Here is a 21912-nt window from a genome sequence, read left to right as displayed (position 1 = left end):
AGTCAACAATTAGCATGTTTTTCTTTAACTGGCATGGCCAGCCAGCTATGCTTGAATTGTGACACTGAATATTATAATTCTTCTATTGTAGAAACAAACATTTTTTATGCTTCTCAAAGTGAATGTGAAAGGAAGAACTATAAAAATATTAAATTGAAGTTTATGATAGGAACTCTCTAACTGGCTTTTAATACAAAAGAACTCAAATGAAAAAAAAAAGCAATACATATTTTAGTAGTAGAAAGGAATATTTCCTGAAAAAGCAATTTGAGATTTTACTTTAAGTACATTATCTTGAAAATATATATTGAAATAATCACTAAATACTGTTAGCTAGTAACTATTATTACATAATATGTTCTATTTTTTGCATTAAGTTATAGTTTGAAATAGTATGTGATTTTGAACACAGGGTTAAAACAAGATTTCTGTATCTAGTCTTAGATATTGAAATACTATAGTAAAATGCCAAACTTGAAAATTATTGGTAAAATGTTGTTTCTACCTTTCATTTCAGGACTTCAGAAAAGTCATTTAAGCACTATTTTGGGGCTAGTTAGTTTTTGCCACTCTGAATATTATTTAGATTACTTAGGTTTGTGGGCCATATGTGATATCATGGTATAAGTATGTGGATTTAGGTTATATAATCAACTAGTTTGTCAGTGAGTTTATGGAACTCTTAATCTGTGCATGTTAAACACAATCCTAAAGAAACTGTGAAACTCTTCAAGCTATAAATCCTACAAAATGTCATCTTGAAGACTTCCAAAGATGCAGAAAACCAATAGCAAAAATATCGTAGGTATTTATTTAAACTTTAGTTAGATTAAAAAAAACCCTAACTAAACTGACACTAATTTATATTTGTATTCCTTAATGAGGGGAGGAAAGATTTTAGTGTTTTAGGGGTTAAAAATAATAATTCTCACACTTGGCCAGTATAGAGATTACCCAAGATTCCTTACTTCTAGACTGTGCCAAAGATATATATTTTGGAGAGAATGTGTATTCTCCAGGCCAACAGCTAAGAAAGGTTCTGTAATGCTTTACTTATTTCCAGCTGGCTTCTACAAGAAATAGGAATTCCTAAATTAGAGGAAAATTGTCACTGGCAGAACTTAAAATTTTTTTCCTCACCCAATATAACAGATAATTTTGCAGAATCTGATATAATCTAAAATGATAAGTGCCAATCTGTAACAAGGTTAACAGCATTGTCTTGGGCAATTTGTCTGTGTGAATAAATGGGTTATTCCAAAGTGGTTTAACAAGAGTGCAGCAGCATTCACAGTGGAGAGTGGACCTCACAGGGAAGCTGAAGGATGACTTCCACTGGAAATTATTAGTGCAGCATTCCTGTTCATCTATGTATACGTTTGGCAGTTCCATCTTTCAACTTTTTAATAAAGTGAGTGTGAAACAAGCACACTGAAGAAAAAAAGTTAGCTTTGTTTTTTAAGATTTGCTATTTATTTTGGTCAGTGTTTCAACATATTTTTAAAGTCATTCGTCTGTCTATTTAAAACATGAGTATTTGGAATTGAATCCATTGCTAGAGGTCAAACATTTCAGGGTGTTTTCAGTGTGTGTGCTTAATTAATTCTCTCTCCCTTTCTCTTTTCCTTTTTCTTTCTTTCTTTTTTTTCTTTGGTCCTAAGTTTCAAGTTTTCTTGGTTTCATTGTTATAGCAAATCAAGGAAATATATGTGGCAAAATCAGATTGGTTATGAATGATGAAGAGAAACCTGAATATGTTGTGAGTGAACTGTCATGATAAAAAAAAAATACATTGATCAGGACTAAAATGGAAGACAAGAAATACATTTTGCATTATAAAGCAATTAATAAATACAAAGTCCTAGGCAGTACTCTTTTGACTCACTCAGAGCTCAGTTCACAAATCACTGGGTATTACAGAGGTTAAAAAACAAACAAAAATAAATAATAATAATATAAAAGTGTACAAATCAAGATAGTTCTATTTTATCACTGTCATTCCAGTGACACATCTCCTTTCAAGAGAGAACTTTTTAGAATGGCAGTGATTAAATTTCCTTTTCAAATGGAATAATTTCCGATAAAGTCCAATAATTTTCTATCAACAATGGTTCAGATCCCTCTGTGATCAAATGAAAAAGAGAAGTGTGTGCTTTTATTTTGTTATATTTTAAAATAAAGCCTTAATAGAGAACATTATATTGCTATCTTTAACTCAATCCAATTGGAAATAAACCCCAATTCACCAGATCACATAAAAAGTTCTTAGGTAAGTTTTGATTCCATTTACTATTTCCCTTCTAGTTCAGATAATTCCATCTAACCTGGTGGTGGACATTCTAATCAAATGATTCAAGAGGATGCAAAAATAGTCTTCCAGTTTTCTTAAAACTCAACCTTGAGAAAACTTTAGCTCAAATATCATGGTATTCAAACAAGGGTTAATCTACTTTACAAAATCACACTTTCAAGTTTATTACCATACACAAAAAGGTGAAGGGAGTCATATAGTTATCTAAAATTATATTGATTAATATGTAAATACTATTTATGAAACTACTGTGTATGAGATCCTATGCTAAGAAATTTCCATGAATTAACTTATTTAGACTGATTAATTTATCTGAGCAGAAGATTCAGGATTCAATCCAGAACTTTCTAACTTCATCCACTGAGCTATCTCATCTCTTAAAAGTCCAGAGTTCTCATCCTTCCCTAGAAATTCAACAGTATTCTCATAACATATCCCTATATCCATGACATCGATCATATTAATATTGCAGCACAAAAAGCAGTAGGGATTTAGAGTATGATATTTTAATATTAATATTCCAGGTAGAAACTGTCAAGTTTGCAAAACTAAAAATAATATATGGATGTGGTAAAATTAGAAGGACAGAGTCCTTTTCCTTCCATGTAATTCAAATGAATTACAGAAAAAGTTTAATACACACACACACACACACACACACACACAATATGGATATCACCTTTGCTGACACTATGTTACTTTTTGCATGCTATTTTAATAATATAGGTCTCAAAGAAATTATTTCATCATCACATATTTATCTACAAATATTTTAAAAAGCTACAGTATTCCGTTCTATATACCCCAATTTGAATATATCATGATTTAAGTAACTGCTTATAGAATATAAGTTACCTGCAAAGTTTTGTTGTCACAAATAATGCTGAGAAAAGATCACATACTTTAAAAGTCAGCTCATAGTCCTTTGTTTCTTTAATTGATTGATTGATTGATTGATTGATCTGACAGTGATAGCTTTCAGTGGAATAGTTTTGTATTTGTTTATGGGATATTTGACCAATTTTCTTGTCTTATATAATTGCTTATAATTATAAAAATTGTAAACAGTTATATTTTCCAAATATCAATATACTTGTAAAGATAATTAGAAACTAATAAATAATATGCTAACTCAGTTCAAGAATGGGTTAAATGTATGCTTTCAATTTGGTTTCAATCTACAAATTTCCTCTAACTAGAAAAAATATTACATAACTTGCCTTTGAAATCTGAGTAACCTAATGTGAAGTCACCTGCAGAATATTATGCTAAGTAACAAACTAGCTACATCCTCTGCTAAAGTGACCTTTTAAAAAGAAAGATGAAAAAGGAAATGCCATAATTTCTCCTTCCTAAAGGCAAAGAGTATTTGCTGTTTTTATGTCATGCCATCTTTTTCCCATACATGGAGAGCACATGCCAGGGGGTGTGCTTTCCACAGAACATAACTTTGGGAATGTAAATCTAAAGAATACTTACTATGAATTTAGCCTTAAAACAGTGATGGCATTCAGGTCTTTAGTATATGCCATTTTTCTTATGTCTACTCGACAGTATACTTTCTCCATTTTAGCAGTTTTCATTTTATTCACTCCTTTTATTCTCTAGTTTCAGTTGACACTTAACATTTTCTGTTAAATTTTACTAGGATTTTTAATTTGGTTATTTGCTGTTGCTGCTAATTATTTCCTTAAATTTGAATGGGAAATCTCTCTAATATGACATTAAGCATCAATTTAACTCATTTAGTTGTATTAAAACCAAGAAATTATACATATATTCACTAGGACTCTAGGATCCCTTGCAAGCTAATTTTAATTGGGATTGTGTCTATGACACAATGTGGGAATCCATTTGTTAAGGTCCTAGCCTGATCCAGGGAGAGGAAGAAATCTCTTTGGAGTTTTTTGATCTAGTGCTTTTTGTTCCTTATGACAACATAAAAACAGAGCTGCGGAGGTGCGTGATGAAGAAGGTGCATGGTGTTATCTTTGGCAGGGAGCAAAGGTAGTGGTAGAGTATGTGCTTACTATGTACAAGGTCTTGAATTCAATTCCCTGCACCACAGGAAGAAAAAAAAAGTGACATTATCCAGTCACTTAGTTCAGACTTTTCTCTACCTTTCTTTCCTTCCTTCCTTCCTTCCTTCCTTCCTTCCTTCCTTCCTTCCTTCCTTCCTTCCTTCCTTTCTTTCTTCTCAGTACTGGGGATTAAATCCAGGGTCACTCTTCCACTGAGCTACAGCCCTAATTCTTTTCATTTTATTTTGAAACAGGGTCTTGCTAAATTACCCAGGCTTGCCTCTAACTTAATATCAAATGGCCTCAGCCGCCTCAGTGGCTGGGATGAGAAGTGTGTGGCATTGTCCCTGGTCAGAATATTCTTGATTGCAACAGATCAAAGTTTGTTTCTTGAAGTATTCTTCAGTATAAAGAAATGTTCTCTGTAATCATAAGTTCCTACTTAAGGGATGAGTCACACAAGTGTCAATGTTAATTTTAAGGACTGACAATCTTCTGCATAAAGATCAGACTCAAAATGACAGGGCACTAAGTCTTCTATTTATTTTTCTAGATTTGTTTTAAGTGTATCAGCAAAGAATATTTTGTAAAATTATAATTTTCTAGACTTTGTACTTGCCTGAATTATTTTAATAATTGTTTTAATTGCTTAACAGAGGGGCACTTAAGGTTATAATGCTTAATGATGCAAAGCATATTTAAAGAAAAAGCTGGTACATTTTACTTGATCAATTTCTACATTCCATTTTTTTGGCTTCTTTTAAAATAATTTCAGTGCTAATTACCTAGGGCTGTGAAGACTTATTTTCCCATACTTATTATCAAGTCTTAAGACAATACATCAAGATTTTCATAATATCAATTATATGTGTGGGAGCTGGGGTTGTGGCTCAGAGGTAGAGCACTTGTGTACCATGTGTGAGGAACTGGGTTCGATACTCACATCACATAAAAATAAAACAAATATATTGTGTCCACCTATAACTAAAAACATAAATATTAAAAAAATAATATGTGCAGGAAGAAAACTTCATAGAAATAATCCAAATATATGTAGGTCTTTCATAGTTTCAAAAATAAATTATTAAGAAGTCAATATATTTTATTTTTTACCCACAACACTATGTCCAGAAAAGATGCAAAATATTATAAAATACCCTTTTGAGATTTATAACTTAAGATGGCAGAGCAAATCTAGACAACAACTCTCAACTCCTTCACAGGCAAAGCTGTGAAAGAACAACTTACCATAAAGGTGAGTGACAGAGTAAATAGTCTAAAACTCAATATTGGACAGCTTGAGATTTAGCAGAACTTAGAAATTGGGTCGTGAGGCAGATAATAGGAAAAGCATCCCTTGAGATTGAACCTTGACCAGAGTAGGGCCAGGGGGTAGGGGTAACAAAGAGAGAAAGAGGGAGAGGAAAAGCCTATAAACTATTTCCTTAACAGTTAGCTGGGAAAAAAAGACAGATCAAGTTAAAAACAGAACAGAAGCAGCAGAGACAGTGAAAGAGACAATTCAGTCCAAATTGTTGGGAGAAAGCTCTGCGGGGCAGAGCAGCCATTTTGTAGAGTTCGAAGCTGGCCAGCCTACCCAGAATAAATTAAATCAAATCAGCTTCTCCCCACCTTCAGGTAGTAAAAAATAAAATCAGAAGGAATACCTCAGAAATGGGTTGCCTCAGTAATTTGTCTAGAAGGAAATAGTTATAGAAGAATTTCTGCTAGTTAAAGGCTACCAAGCCCCTCTTCACTTCATTACAGACAGGGGGAGTGCGGTAGAGCTGACCAGGAACAATTCACTACCAGGGAGTGCTGACCCCAAACCAAATAAGCATTCCCCAGATCTTCCAAAGGTGCTCCAAGGAAGACAGACCAACTGACACCCTACCTTGTCAAGGTGACAGGTAAAATCTGGGTGAACAGCAGCAGCAGCTATGGCTGAGGCTTTTGTGCCACAAGATTCTCACATAACCTGCACTCACAGGCCCCACAGACGTAGATGGCCACCAAATGCTTAGATAGAGCTGCCACAAATAAGCTCCAGCAGAGGGAGTAGATGCTTAGTGATCCAGAGTAGCCTGTAAAAGCCCTGAATCCTGTACCCTATACCCTGAACCACCAGAGCCAATAAAAACAGCCAGCAGATACAGACGTGAGCTTCTGGGCTAACAAGCACCAGCTGGCAAGAGAACTGTAGCAACCATAGAAGTGTGCCTCATCAGCTCTCACAGGGTACAAACAGTCCCAGAGTTACCTGTTAATTCTCATTCAGACTCACAGAACCATAGAAGGTGTTATGGTTTATATATGAGGTGTCCCTCAAAAATTCATGCATGAGACAATGGAAGAAAGATCAGGGGTGAAAATATTGGATTATGAGAGCTTTACAAAAATCAGTGAGTTCAGCCACTAGAATGGATTAACTCCGCAGTAACTGTAGGCAGGGAGAGTTTGTCCAGAGGAGGTAGAACACTGAGGGTGTGTCTTTGAGGTTTATATTTTGTTCCCAGTGAGTGGAACTCTGTTTCCTAACTGTCCTGTCCTGAGCTGCTTTCTTCATTATGCCCTTCTTGGGTACAGGCCAATGAAATTGGCCATTATTGGACTGAGACCTCTGAAACTGTGAACACCAAATAAACTTTTCCTCTGCTACATGCTACATTATTTTTGTTTTTTCTTTGGTCAAAGCTGACTAGTGCAGAAAGCATTTCCTGAGGATAATCCCAAGGAGCCAGCAGAGACCCTCATGTATACACAAGGCAATATACCCCAAAAGGGCTTATAGAGAAGCAACCCCGTAACAAGAGCCACTGGGGAGTGTGCTCAGATTCTAGCCCACCAATTTGTGACCTATTCACTCCAGGGTCAGAGCAGCAGGCCAACACTTCTGCAGCCCATCTATAGGAAGTGAAAAATCATTTCAATAAAGAGATAGTTATTCTGAAAACAAACAAACAAATCATCTATATGAAAGACTCAATAAATTAAATTAAGAATCCAGTTGAAGGCATCACTAATAGGGTTGACCTTAAAGAAGACCGATTTTTTTCAGGTCACAAACACAAAGTGTATAATCTTTTTCCAAGATACACTTTGTGTTGAACTCAGGAGCACTCAACTACTGAGCCACATTCCGAAGCCTTTTTTGAATTTTATTTAGAGACAGGGTCTCACTGAGTCTCACTGAGTGCCTCCTGTTTGCTGAGACTGGCTTTGAACTTGAGATCCTCCTGCCTCAGCCTCCCAGCTACTGGATTACAGGTGTACACCAGAGCACCTGGCAACAAAGTATATAATCTTGAATGTAAAGTTGACAATAAAGATGCTAAAAGATGGGCTGGGGATATAACTCAGTTGGTAGAGTGCTTGCCTTGCATTCACAAGATGCTAAAAGACCATGACAAGAATATTCAAGAAATCTGGGATAAAATTAAGAACCAAATCTAAGAATCATTTGTGTAGAAGAATGAACCAATATACTAACCAAAGGAGTACATAACATTTTCAATGAAATAATATAAATATGAGAAAAATTCCCAAACTTTAGGAATGAGATGGAAACCCAAATACAAGTGGCATTTAGAATCATAATAGACCAAAGAAACCCAAAAACCTAAGACACAATACAATTAAAATATTTGATACCCATAACAAGAATATAATTTTTAAAACTTTAAAAGAAAAATAGCAGGTCACATTTAGAGTTAAAAATATTAGACTTTCTTCAAATCTCTTAGCCTCTCAGGCTCTTAAAACTAGGAGGGCTTGAATAATATATACCAGAACCTGAAACATAATGGGTGGCAAGGAAAATTTCTACATAGAGTAAATCTATCCTTCACACCTGGAAGTAAAATAAAAAACCTTCTATGATAAGGAGAAACAAAAGAATTCATAACCACTAAGCCATCACTACAAAACATACTTAGTGAAATATTACATGCTGAAGAAGTAAATCATAAATATCACAGCCAGCAAATGGATAGATATCACTAGAATAGTCAATTAAAAGAGAATCAAGGGGCAGGGGTTATGGGCTCAGTGGTAGATGACTTGACTTGCACATGTGAGGCACTGGGTTTGATCCTCATCCAACATAAAAATAAATAAATAAGATAAAGGTATTGTGTCCACCAACAACTAAAAAAAATTAAATAAAAAATAAAAGAGAATTAAATCTGAATTAAACATCAAAAAATGTGTCAAAATGGCAGGAAATAAAAATTATTTCTTTATAACAACACTGAATGTAAATGGTCTTAACTCTTCAAGGTCATAAATTGGCAGAGTGGATTAAAGAAAGAAAACCCAACTGGGTGTTGTTGACAACAGACTCACCTTACAGGCAAAGATATCCATGGCAAGAAGGTGCAAGAATGGAAAAATGTATACCATGAAAATGAATACTGAAAGTGAGCAGGAATAGCTACTCCTATATATGACTTCAAGCCAAAATTAATCAGAAGAGACAAAGGTCACTTCATACTGGTTAAGGCAATCATACAACACATATAATGATTGTAAATATTTATGCCCCGAAAGTTAATGCATCCATGTACATAAATCCTACTCAATATAAAATTCAAATAAAGTCCAATACAATAATACTGCGTGATTTCAACATATCTCTCTGACCAGTAGACAGCCATCCAGACATAAACTAAGTATCCTCAGAACTAAGAAAAAAAATATTAATACCTATAGAATATTTCATTCATCAATAACCAAATTCAGTTTATTTTCAGTTATACATGGAACCTTCTCTAAATTAGACCATATTTTAGGACACAAAGCAAGTCTTACCAACAACAACTATAACAAAAAAGCTAATTCCTTGTATTCTATCAGATCATAATGGAATGAGATTAGAAATCAAAGATAAGGTAAAAAACAGAGATCATTTTTTTAACATCAGGAGATGATATAATTAACTTTTTTTTTTTTTAAAAGGAAAAGCATTTTTTAAACCTTTATTTTATTTATTTATTTTTATGTGTGCTGAGAATTGAACCCAGTAACTCACGCATGCTAGGCAAGTGCTCTACCACTGAGTCAGTACTTATATAATGCACTTAAAAAAATTTTTTTAAAGTTGTAGTTGGACATTTACTTATTTATTTATTTTTATGTGGTGCTGAGGATTAAACCCAGTGCCTCGCCCATGCTAGACAAGCATTTTACTGCTGAGCCATAACCCTGTTCCACATAATGCACTTTTGAATGAGGAATGGGTCATAGAAGAAATCAGAGGAGAAATAGAAAAATTCTTAGAAACACATGAGAACAGAGATACAATGTATCAAAATATCTGGATAGTACTTCATACTGTTCTAAGGGTAAAAGTTTATAGCACTGAGTACCCACATTTAAAAAATAAAACAGAAAGATCCCAACTAAATAATCTAATGTTACACTTGAAGCTTATTCAAAAGGAATAAGAAACTAATTCCAAATTTATTAAAAAACAGAAAATAATTAATATTCAAGCTGAAACTGATGAGATTGAGAATAAAACATAATCAATAAAACAAAGTGTTGCTTCTTTGAAAAGATAAATAAGATTCATAAACAATTATCCAAACTACCAAAAAGAAGGAGACAGGACCCAAAACAAGAAAATTAGAGATGAAAGCAGGAGAGATACTACGTACTCTTCTGAAATTCATAAGATTACTGAAACTATTTTTAAAATCTGTACTCCAAGAAACTGGGAAATCTAAAAGTTATTGACAAATTTTTAGACACATGTGACTGCCCAAATTGAATCATGAAGATACAGAAAACCTGAACAGGTCAATATCAGGCAACGAGATTGAAGCAAAAATTAAAAGTCTTTAAATAAACAAAAGCCCAGGACCAGATAAATTCTCAGTTGAGTCCTAACAGACCTTTAAAGAAGTATAAATGCCAATCTTCTTCAAATTATTTCATGAAATAGAAAGGGAGGAAACATTGCCACATTCGTTCTCTGAAGCTAGTATCACCCTGACACCAAAACCAGACAAAGACATATCGAGGAAAGAAAACTACAGACCAATATCCCTGATAAACCTAGATACAAAATTCCTTAATAAAATATTATTAAAACTCATTCAAAACACATTCAGAATATAGTAGACCATGACCAAGTGAGTTTCATCTCCGTGACACAAGGTTGGTTCAACATATGCAAATTAATGAATGTAATTCATAACTTAAATAGAATTAAGGACAAGAATAATATGATTATCTCAATAGATGTAGAAAAAGCCTTTGACACAATCCAGCACCCATTCATGCAAAAACACTAGAAATAGAAGGACATTACATGACATAGAAGAATTTACTTCAACATTATAAAGGCTATGAATAAAACTGAAGCCAACACCATACTGAATGGAGAAAACTGAAAGCATTTCCTCCAAAATCAGGAAAAAGACAAGGACGTTCAATCTTACCACTTCTATTCAACATAGTTCTTGAAACTCTAGCATGAAAAATTAGGCAAGATACCAGGATACAAATGAAAAAGAAGAAGAAGCAGCAGCAGCAGAAGAAGAAGAAGCAGAAGAAGAGGAGGAGGAGGAGGGGGAGGAAGAGGAGGAGGGGGAGGAGGAGGGGGAGTGTAGTAGTAGAAATTATCTCTGTTTACAGAGGACATGATTCTATATGTAGGAACCCCACACGCCTCACACACACACACACACACAAAAACTCTACCATAATATTTCTAGAGCTCATAAACATATTCACCACAGTATCAGGATACAAAACAAACATTCAAAAATCAACTGCTTTTCTATATTCCAAAAACGTATCTGCCAAGGAAAACTATTTCACTCATGATAGCTTCAAAAAAAAATTATTAAATAAAATATTTGAGGGAAAAACTAACCAAGGAGTGAAAGACTTCCTCAATGAAAACTATAGAACACCGAAGAAATAAATTAAAGAAGACCTTAGAAGATTAAAAGACCCCCCCCTTCCATGTTCTTGGAATTATTATTGTCAAAATGATCATATCAGCAAAAGTCATCTATAGATTCAATGCAACCCCCATCAGAATACTAGTGACATTCTTCATAAAAGAAGAAAAAAAGACCTAAAATTTATTTTGAAAAATAAAGACCCAGAATAGCCAAAGGAATCCTCAGCAAGAAGATGAATATTAAGAGTCACCACAATATCTGATTTCAAATTATACTACACCGAGATCCACCCACACCGACCTGTGTGAGACCCAGGCTCACAGTAGGCCTGGCTCCACCCCGCCACCATTAGACACCCGCTGGAGCTCAGGCTCCAGCACAAGACCACCTCTTCTGACCAACAGACCACTGCAGGAGCTCAGGTATGGCCCAGATCCTCCCACACAGACAAATGCGGGACCCAGGCCCAGAGTAGGTCCAAGTTTGCCACCCCCCACAACCTGGGAGCCCAAGCCTAACCCACTTCCTCTTGGTACACTGCAGGTATCCCCATAGCCTTCCCCTTGCAGTAGCCCCAACCTTTTTGACAAAGACAGAGCCTAGGAGCAGCTGCTTCTCAGAGTAGGCATCCCAAAGACAGTGTAAGTCCTACCCTTTCAGCCCCATCTTTGTAAGACATTGTAGCCATCTTGGGGCACCTCCACTATTATCTTGAGTAACCTCATATATTGCTGCCACCACCTTTAATCACAGTAGCATACGTTGAGGGACACCAGCAGGGTCTGGAAGCTCAACATCAAGGTGAGGTACAGACAATCTGCATAGGTACTACAAGAATATAGGGTAGGAACAGTAATATCTCAGATCTACACTGTAAGAAAGGAAGACACATAGACAACATGAAAAAACAAGGGAGGAAAGTGCCCCAAATAAACCAGGACACTATAATAACAAAACCCATAGACAGCAAAGTTGATGAAATGTCAGAGGAGTTTAGAAGATTCATAATTAAAATGATCTGTGAATTAAAGAATGACCTAAATGAGCAAATACAGGCAAAAATTTATCACTCCAACAAAGAGATAAGAGAGCAAATACAGGTAGCAAAAGATTATTTCAAGAAAGAGATAGACTGTGGAAAAAATAAAAATAGACAGAAATCCTTGAAATGAAGGAAAAATTAAACCAAGTAAAAAATTCAATAGAAAGCAATACCAACACACTAGATCACTTGGAAGAATGAATGTCAGATAATGAAAACAAAGTATACAATCTGGAAAATAAAGTTTACCACACAGTGAAGATAGTAAGAAACCATGAACAGAATATCCAAGAATGATGGGCAGCTTCAAAAGACCAAATTTAAGAATTATTGGGATAGAGGAAGGCACGTTGTTTCAAACAAAAGGAATGTACAATCTCTTACATGAGATAATATCAGAAACTTTCCTAAACATAAAGAATGAATTGGAAAACCAAATACAAGAGGCTTACAAATGTAAGCCAAATGTACAAAATTACAACTGATATACACCAAGGCACATTATAATGAAAATGCCTAGCATACAGAATAAGGATAGAATCATAAAAGCCACAAAAGAAAGGAATCAGAACACATATAGGAGGAGACCAATTCGTATCTCAGCAGATTTTTCAACCCAGACCCTCAAAGCCAGGAGATCATGGAACAACATTTACCAAGCTCTGAAAGAAAATGGTTGCCATCCAAGAATCTTATATCCAGCAAAATTAAACTTTAGATTTGATGATGAAATAAAAACCTTCCATGATGAACAAGAGTTAAAAGAATTTACAACTAGAAACTGGCACTACAGAACATCCTAAGTAAAATATTCCATGAAGAGAAAATGAAAAAGCAACGATAAAAATTAGCAGAGGGAAGTATTACAGTAAGTAAAAATTAATCAGAGGAGAAACCAAGTCAAGTTAAATACCAAAAATAAACAAAAATGGCTAGGAATAAAAATCATCTCTCAATAAAAACCCTGAATGTTAATGACCTAACATCATCAGTCAAAAGACATAGACTAGCAGATTGGATCAAAAAAAAAAAAAAAATACCCAACAAGATGCTGCCTCCAAGAGACTCATCTCATAGGAATTGACATCCACAGACTAAAGGTGAAAGGTTGGGGAAAATTATATCACTCACATGGACTTCGGAAGCAAGCAGGGGTTTCCATCCTCAAATCAAATAAAGTAGACTTCAAGCTAAAGTTAATTAAAAGAGATAAAGAAGGACACTACATATTGCTCAAGGGAACCATACACCAAGGAGACTTAACAATTGTAAAAATATATGCCCCAAACAAACTCTTCTCAAGTTCAAGAATCAAATAGACCACAATACAATAATTTTGGGTGACTTTAACACATCTCTTTTGCCACTGGATAGATCTGCCAAACAAGTGCTAAACAAAGAAATATAAAACTAAATAATACAATCAAGAACTTAGACTTAACAGACATATATAGAATATTTCATCCTTCAATGAGCAAATATACTTTCTTTTCAGCAGCACATGGATCCTTCTCTAAAATAAGCCATATGCTATGCCACAAAGCAACTCTTAGCAAATATATAAAAGTAGAGCTACTACCCTGCATTCTATCAGATCATAATGGAATGAAATTAGAAATCAATGATAAAATAAGGGACACATCAATATTTACAGCAGCACAACTCACAATAGCTAAACTGTGGAATCAACCTAGATGGCCTTCAGTAGATGATGATTGGATAAAGAAAATGTGGAATATATAGACAATGGAATATTACTCAGCATTAAAAGAGAACAAAATCATGGCATTTTCAGGCAAATGGATGGAACTGGAGAATATAATTCTAATTAAAATTAGCCAATCCCCCAAAACAAAAGCTGAATTATTTGTCTGATTTAAGGATGCTCGGGTTGGGGGTGTAGGGGTTAGAGGATTAAATTAACTATAGATAGGGCAAAGGGGAAAATGGGAGGGACGGGAAAGGAGGGGGCATAGGGGTAGGGAAGATGGTGGAATGTGATGGTCATTATTACCCTAAGTACATGTATGAAGACACGAAGGATGTGATTCTACTTTTTGTACAACCAGAGATATGAAAAATTGTGTTCTACATGTGTAATATGAATTGTAATGCATTCTGTTGTCATATATAACAAATTAAATTGAAAAATAAAAAAAGAAAAAAAAATATACTACAGAGCTATAGTAGCAAAAACAGCATAGTATTGGCATTGAAACAGACAATAAGACAAATAGAATAGACTAGAAGACACAGAGATAAGCTCACGTTGAAAAAGACATCTGATAATCAACAGAGATGCAAAAGCACACATTTAAAATTGATAGCCTTTTAAACACAAGGTGCTGGGAAAACCGGATATCCATATGCAGAAGAATAAAACTAGATCCCTATCTCTCACTCTGCACAAAAATCAACTGTCAGTAAATGAAAGATGTAGGAATTAGACTATAGAGTCTGCAACTCCTAGAAGAAAACAGGGTGAATACTCCAATATATGGGCACAGGCTCCCACATTTTCAGCAAGATTCCTGAAGTTAAGAAGTAAAAGGAAGAAATAATAAATGTGATGACATCAAGGCAAAAGCTTCTGCACAGCAAAGCCAACAACTAAGAGTATGAAGAAAGAGCCTATAGACTGAAAGAAAATCTTTCCCAGTTACTTCCCTCTCAAAGGATAATTCCAGAATACATAAAGAACTCAAAAAACCTAACAGCAAAATGGAAGAAAGAAAAAAATAAAAACAAATAACCCAATCAATGAATAGGCAAAAGCAGTAAAGAAACATTTCTCAAAAGAAAAGTTGCATAGGGCAAACAAATATACCAAAAAGTATTCAACATTCCTAGTAATGGGGAATATGCAAATCAAAACTACATTGAAATTTCATCTTACTCTAGTTGAATGGCAATTATCAAAAATACAAAAAATAATAAATGCTTGCAAGCATAAAGGGGAAAAGGTACATTGTTGTTGAGACGACAAATTAGAACAATTTTGGAAAGCGGTATGGAGATTTCTCAGAAGACTAGAAATGGAACCAACATATGATCCAGCTACCCCACTTCTTGGAATTTATCCAAAAGAACTGAAACCAGTGTACTGCCGTGATACAGAAATATTAATATTTATAGCAGCACAATTTACAACAGTCAAGTTATAGGACCAGCCCCGGTGCCCATCAACAGATGAATAGGTAGAAATGTGGTGTATATATACACAATAGACTTTTACTGAATCTTAAAAGAAGAATGAATTTATGGCATTTGCTGGCAAATGGGTTGAACTGGAGAAAATCATGGTATGTGAAATAATGAAATAATAATGAAATAATAAAATATGCCAGACTCAGAAAGTCAAGGGTCAAGTGTTTTCTTTCATATATAGAAGATAGAGCACAATGAGGGGGGAAAGTTGGGAGATCCCATGAAAATAGAAGAGAGATCAGTGAAGTAGAGGAAGGGGATCAAGGGAGAGGGAGGAGGGATGGGAAAAGGCAGGAATGGAATGAAATTGACCAAGAAATGCTATATACTTATATGAATATACCACACTGAATCCCACCTTTATGTATATCTATATATCATTAATTAAAAACAAAAAAAACAATAAATAAATGAAAGATCAGTAGAGTAGAAAAAAGGAAACTAGGGGAAGCAGAAGAGGAGGGAAAGCAGAAGTATTAAGGGCTAAAATGCAACAATCTATCTTCCAGGCATGTATCTATGTTAAATAAATCCCACTGTTATGTATAACTATAATGCACTACCAAAAACATTGAAAAAAATTAAAGCTACATGAAACTGGAAATAGTATAGGGGATAACTATTAAATAAGTAGAATTCTCATTCACCCAAATGCATTTTTTATAATTAGAACATATGTATTTAGATCAATATAGTTCCCCTATTCATTAGCAGAAATTCTCTTGGTTTGTAGATTCTTTATCTAACTAATTCCTCTTCTATTCAATGGAACATGCTGAATATGGTTTCAGTTCCTTTTTGTAGGAAAATTTAAAAATGACTCATTGTACTCCAAATTCTATATCTACTACTTCTATAAAATAAAGATATATCCAACTAGCTGTAAATGTAAATCCTCCAAAATGATTCACTGTGCTTCCAGCATTGCTTTGAATTATATGATCTCAAAGAGACTCATAATCTCTAGCATAAATACTTATTAATAATGTCATAGTTTGATATGTGGCCCAAACTAATCATTTTCTAGAATTTTAAAGGACTGAATAAACTTAAATTGTAAAGTAGAAATTGAATCTAAGACTAAATCAATAATAATTGAAATTCTAAGTATCCAATTTGTCTTTAAAACTTGGATGAATAAGCATAAACCACTTGCTAATACCACATGAAGAATTAGTTCTATAAAAACTTCATAAAGGACCAAGTTCTGTGTAACAGATAAAACAATACTCTTTTATTTGCTCTATAGTTGGTCTCCAATAATGTAAACCAGAAGTTTCAGGAGTTCAAGTAAAGGCAAAGAGGTCAAATTCAGGCAGAAAATATGTCATTTTATTAAACACAAGGAACTGCAATATTTCAATTCTGTGTTCTATACTTAGGACAGCTTAAACAAGTGATTTCAAATTTATGTTGCTAGGAAATATATGGGTCAGGTTCTCCCAGGAAAGATCATCAGGGCATATCCACATTTTGGGTGTAGTCAGAATGTTACCTACAATGGTGGCAATTGTTAACCCACGGCAGAGCTAAGCTGTGCCATTTTTTTTTTTTTTTGCCAACCTCTATTCTTGATGCAAATGTGAAAAATGTTCAGTGAGACTGCATTCCATCTACTTAGAAATCAAAATTAATAATTTTATTATAGATTTCTCTCTTTCACCATATCTGGATATCCCCTCCCCCCAACACACACATTCAAGCTGAGAATAATCCTTCCACTGTTTACATAAAACCACCCAAAACATAAATACTAGACATGTTGTAGACAGATATAAATTGAGTGGACCTAGTTGGAGGCATAAGCCATATTCTTAAACTCCAAGTAGCCAACACTATCTTTCCCCAGGAGTGGTCAAAGACTCCTGGTCTTTGAGTATTTCAATATTTACTTTTCAGTTTTTGGAGGACACAACATCTTTGTTTGTGGTGCTGAGGATCCAACCTGGGCAGCACACATGCCAGGCGAGCGCACTACCGCTTGAGCCACATCTCCAGCCCAAGAGAAGATTGGGTTTTACAGTGCTAGGCATTGTAGTTAGCACATCAACTACTCCCAATTGAAGCCAACCCAAGGCTTAGTTTTAAGTCCTCTTAGGTGTATTGACAGTTTGAAAATATGAGTAGAATTTGAGTGGAGTTGACAGATTAATGGACCCCAGAGGAGCACAGAAATCCAGCCACAACCACACACATCTTGTTACTATTTCTGTTCCAGAGACACAGCTGATAAGAATAAGAGATGTATGTTTTTTTCCCCGTCTCTGAATATTTCAAGCACTGAAACTTAATTATCACAGCATCCATCCTTTTCTCCACAATTGTTTTGGGACAGTCTTCATTTTAACATGAAATTAGTATCTTAGAAGTATCAAAGGAGGAGGGGAATCAATAAAATTCACATGGAGCCACTGGTTTTAATTTGCACACACAATTGTTTAAATTTGTGATGCTGAGACCTCAAATTGTAGTAGGAAATATGTCCTTAAGATAAAGGGAAGACATATTGACTTGAAGAGATTCTACAGGGATTGGGGGAAAACTCAAAACCCAGAGGATTTTCTAAATAAGCAAAGAAAAAATAAATGACCTAATAAAGATAAAATGTTTGGAATAAAGATGAATATTTATTGGAGCCATTCATTTTTCCCCCGACTCACAAAATCTATGTTATAGCTGAGACATATTACAGTAATATAACAAACCCAATTAAAATTAATTAAATCCTAGTATACTTAAGCATCATATATACATTTTCATGGTAAAATGAAAAAAAAAACAAAATATTTTTAAGTTAAACACAAAAAAACCCAAATCAATGTTTTTTATAATTTTCCTAGTTAATTTTGGTTTTGCTTAAGATTTAACCAGAGGCTATAAAATAGGCATATTTTTATTAATCAAAAGTAGAAGTATTGTTCATGCAAATAGGATTAACTCACTACATTTCCATTTGCAGCATTTTATGAGCTTCCAATTCTATGTCTAACATTACAATTAAACTGGATCTTTTGTTTGTTAAATCTTTTGGTATTTCTAGTCAACTGGGAATTAACAAGACTTATCATTTAAAATAATTCTATTTATTGCTAAAGTTGAAAAAAATATAGTTCATTTATCCTCACTGTTTTCAGACATTTTTCATAGGGCAGAATTGTTTCATTCAAAGAAAACTTCATTCAGAATTTCACTAGTCGAAATAAATGAGTCCCTACAATGGAAGTGTAGCAATTAAGAGTTGACTTGAAATAGCTTGAAATATAGCTTGAAAACACTATTGCTGTCTTGTATTTCTCTTGTATTACTGATATGGAAACAAATACACAAAGGAATTCAATGGCTTAACCAATTTACTCATCTAAGCAATGAGGGTATATATATTGTCTTCATATCTCTTGAATTCCATACACTCATGGATTTATTTCTGGGTCCTCTGTTCTGTTCCATTGGTTTATGGTTCTGTTTACATGCCAATAGCATGCTGTTTTTGTTACTATGACTATAATATGTTTTGAAATCTATTATTGTCTTGTATTTGGCATTGCTCAATTTGTTCAGGATTGCTTTGGCTGTTCATGTTCTTTTGTATTTTCATGTTCTTTTTAGGATTAATTTCTAGTTCTGTGAAAAAAAATTTATTGGTATTTTAATGGGAATTTCTTTGAATCTATAGACAACTTTGGGTACTATGACCAATTAAGCTATATCAATTCTCCTAATCCATGAACATGAGAGGTCTGTCCACCTTCTCACCTTCTAATGCCTTCTTCATTTTCTTTCTTCAGTGTTTTGTAATTTTCATGTAGAGGTCTTTCACATCCTTAGGCTTATTTCTGAGTATCTTATTATTTTTGTGTGTGGTTATTGTGAATGTGATTGATTTTCTGATTTCTTTCACAATGAATTCATTATTGATGTTTAGGAAAGCTACTGATTTTTTGTATGTTGATTTTTTAGTCATGCTACTTTATGTAGTTTATCAGTTTAAAAATCTTTTGGTGAATTGGTTAGAATTTTCTATGCATAGAATCATGCCAATAGCAAATGTATAACTTGACTTTCTCCTTTACTACTTGCATTCTTTCTTTTTCCTATTCTTGCCCAACGGCTCTGGCTAGAATTCCAAGTACTCTATTGAATAAGAGTGGTGAGATTAGACACACTTGTCTCTGATCTTAGAGGAAATTTTGAATGTTGAAAGTAGTTGAAAGAGAGCATGGTTCACTGAAAACTCAGATGCAATGTAAATGTGCAAATCTTTGTTAAGAAAAAAAGAGGCATAATAAAGAAGCTTAAATTTTATATGTCAAGGATTTCAGGTTGGTTAACACTGGAAAAGCTACGTAATTAAAGCGCTTTGTATACTGAAATGATTTTTTCCACAAGGTTCTTCATATTACATTTCCGTAAGTACCATGCTCCTTACCATATCCCAGCAGCTGTTACTTTTTTCCATTTATTAAAAAAATGGGAAGGAGAAAAGATCTATTATACATCACCTATGTCATAGAATTTAATGATTCCATGATAATCAGTATATAATATCATAGCCGAATAAAGGATGAGTTAATTCATACTTATATGAAAAGTAGTATTTCAGAGTTGTTTTCACCCGGATCTGATCAGAATTTCATCTTAAAATAGGGGTTTGTGAGTACTTTACCGAGAAAATGTGTTGTCATTTTCTATAGCTCAATTAACTATATGTGAGGCTTCTCTTATATAAATTTTAAGTAAACATTATTATTGTGAAATTAAACTTACTTGTCACTTGAAAAATGAGTTGTGTCTGCTTGAATTGACCAGAGGATTTCAAGAGTTCTGTTCCTTTATATTTCTACTATACACAAAGCAAAACATTGGTGGGAAAAAGATTGCCTTTACCTATTAAGATGTGAGTTCCTTTACTTGGTTTTGCTACTATTTCCCTTGATCATATTTTATTTTACTTATTTTACAGTATTTTGACTATTAGATCAGTTTCATGAAAAATATTCTAAGAAAGAACTGTTAATAAAAACTAATAAATAAACAAAATAATAATAATAGTTATTATTTTTTAGGGCTTCTTTTATGCCAAATATGGTTGCATGTGCCTTTTTAAAAAATCTTCTTTAATCTGTAACACAATTCTATAGAGATCATGATCACAGACAGATGAACAGGATTTGAACCTGAGTATAAACTATTCCACACCCCATGATTTTTAGCTGTATTCTCCATAACTCTCTAATTCTATACTACATGGTTGTAGTACCTGGAATAATACTGACATTATTGAAACTTATTTTTAGGAATACACAGGATGCTTCTCACCTTTGACCAGTCACCCATTCTCCATACATAGCATTTTGAATAATCTTCACAGTCTTCAGCTTCTCGGGGTCTGGTAGAGAGGACACATTTCTTTCTTGGGTTAGTGCATCGCACAGTTCGATGGCGTACACCTTTGCCACACTTGACAGAGCACTGAAAGATGACATGGGAGATGTGAAAATAGTTGCTGGTTGGAAGACACAGACCATAGACTAATTTTTGTTAAGTGTTTGGTAAGTGTTTCTAACCATCTATAATGGGACCATGATCCACATAAAAACCAGGCAAAACAATTAAGGACAAGTTTATGGGTAAATCCATGCTAAGCAGCTATATCAAATGCCAGATGGAGTTTAAGATAGAGTGTTAGGAAAAAAAATGGATTCAAGAACACTGGACCGCAAGGTGAGGTGTTGCATGTATATAATCCCAGTGGCTCTGGAGGCTGAGGCAGGAGGATCAGGAGTTCAAAGCCAGCCTCAGCAAAAAGCAAAGTGCTAAGCAACTCAGTGAGATCCTATGAGAAATATACAAAATAGTGCTGGGATGTGGTTCAGTGGTTGAGTGTCCCTGAGTTCAATTCCTGGTGCGTACCCTCCCACCACAGGAAAACAAACAAACTCTCAACCATTGTATAGAAAGAATCAATTTAAGAAAGACAAATAAGTGGCTGGGGCTGGGGCTCAGTGGTAGTGAGCTTGCCTGGCAAGTGTGAGGCACTGGGTTTGTTTCTCAGCACCACATAAAAATAAATAAAATAAAGGTTTATCAACAAAAAAAAAAATTAAAAGAAGACAAATAATATACCACGATCAAAATGTAAAGTACTGCCATATGAGGTGGTGTCAGCCTATAATCCCATTGATTCAAGAGGCTGAGGCAGGAGGAACATAAGCTTAAGGCCAGCCTCAGCAATTTAGTGAAGCCCTAAGCAAGACCCAGTCTCAAAATCAAAAATGCAAAGGGCTGAGGATGTGTCTCAGTCATAGAGTTCAATACCCAAGACCAGAAATCAAACAAACACAAAAAAAGTAAAATACCAATCTTCAATTAATATCCGATTTCTCTATACAATGATGTAATGAATAACTTCATTTAACC

At 34.3% G+C, this 21912-nt stretch overlaps 1 protein-coding gene across 1 annotated transcript in view; it reads right to left on the bottom strand.

Moving 5' to 3' along the window:
- Positions 1 to 21912, bottom strand: part of Adamts19 (ADAM metallopeptidase with thrombospondin type 1 motif 19) — a 268784-nt gene that overhangs the window by 7004 nt on the left and 239868 nt on the right. The window contains exon 21 of the mRNA XM_076855917.2: positions 20812 to 20964. Coding sequence (XP_076712032.2) covers positions 20812 to 20964 — 153 coding nt within the window. The remainder of the gene's footprint in view (positions 1 to 20811; positions 20965 to 21912) is intronic.

Source organism: Callospermophilus lateralis, chromosome 5 (genome assembly GCF_048772815.1).
Source record: "Callospermophilus lateralis isolate mCalLat2 chromosome 5, mCalLat2.hap1, whole genome shotgun sequence".
Lineage (NCBI taxonomy): Eukaryota > Metazoa > Chordata > Mammalia > Rodentia > Sciuridae > Callospermophilus > Callospermophilus lateralis.
This window is presented reverse-complemented; position numbering and strand designations above follow the sequence as displayed.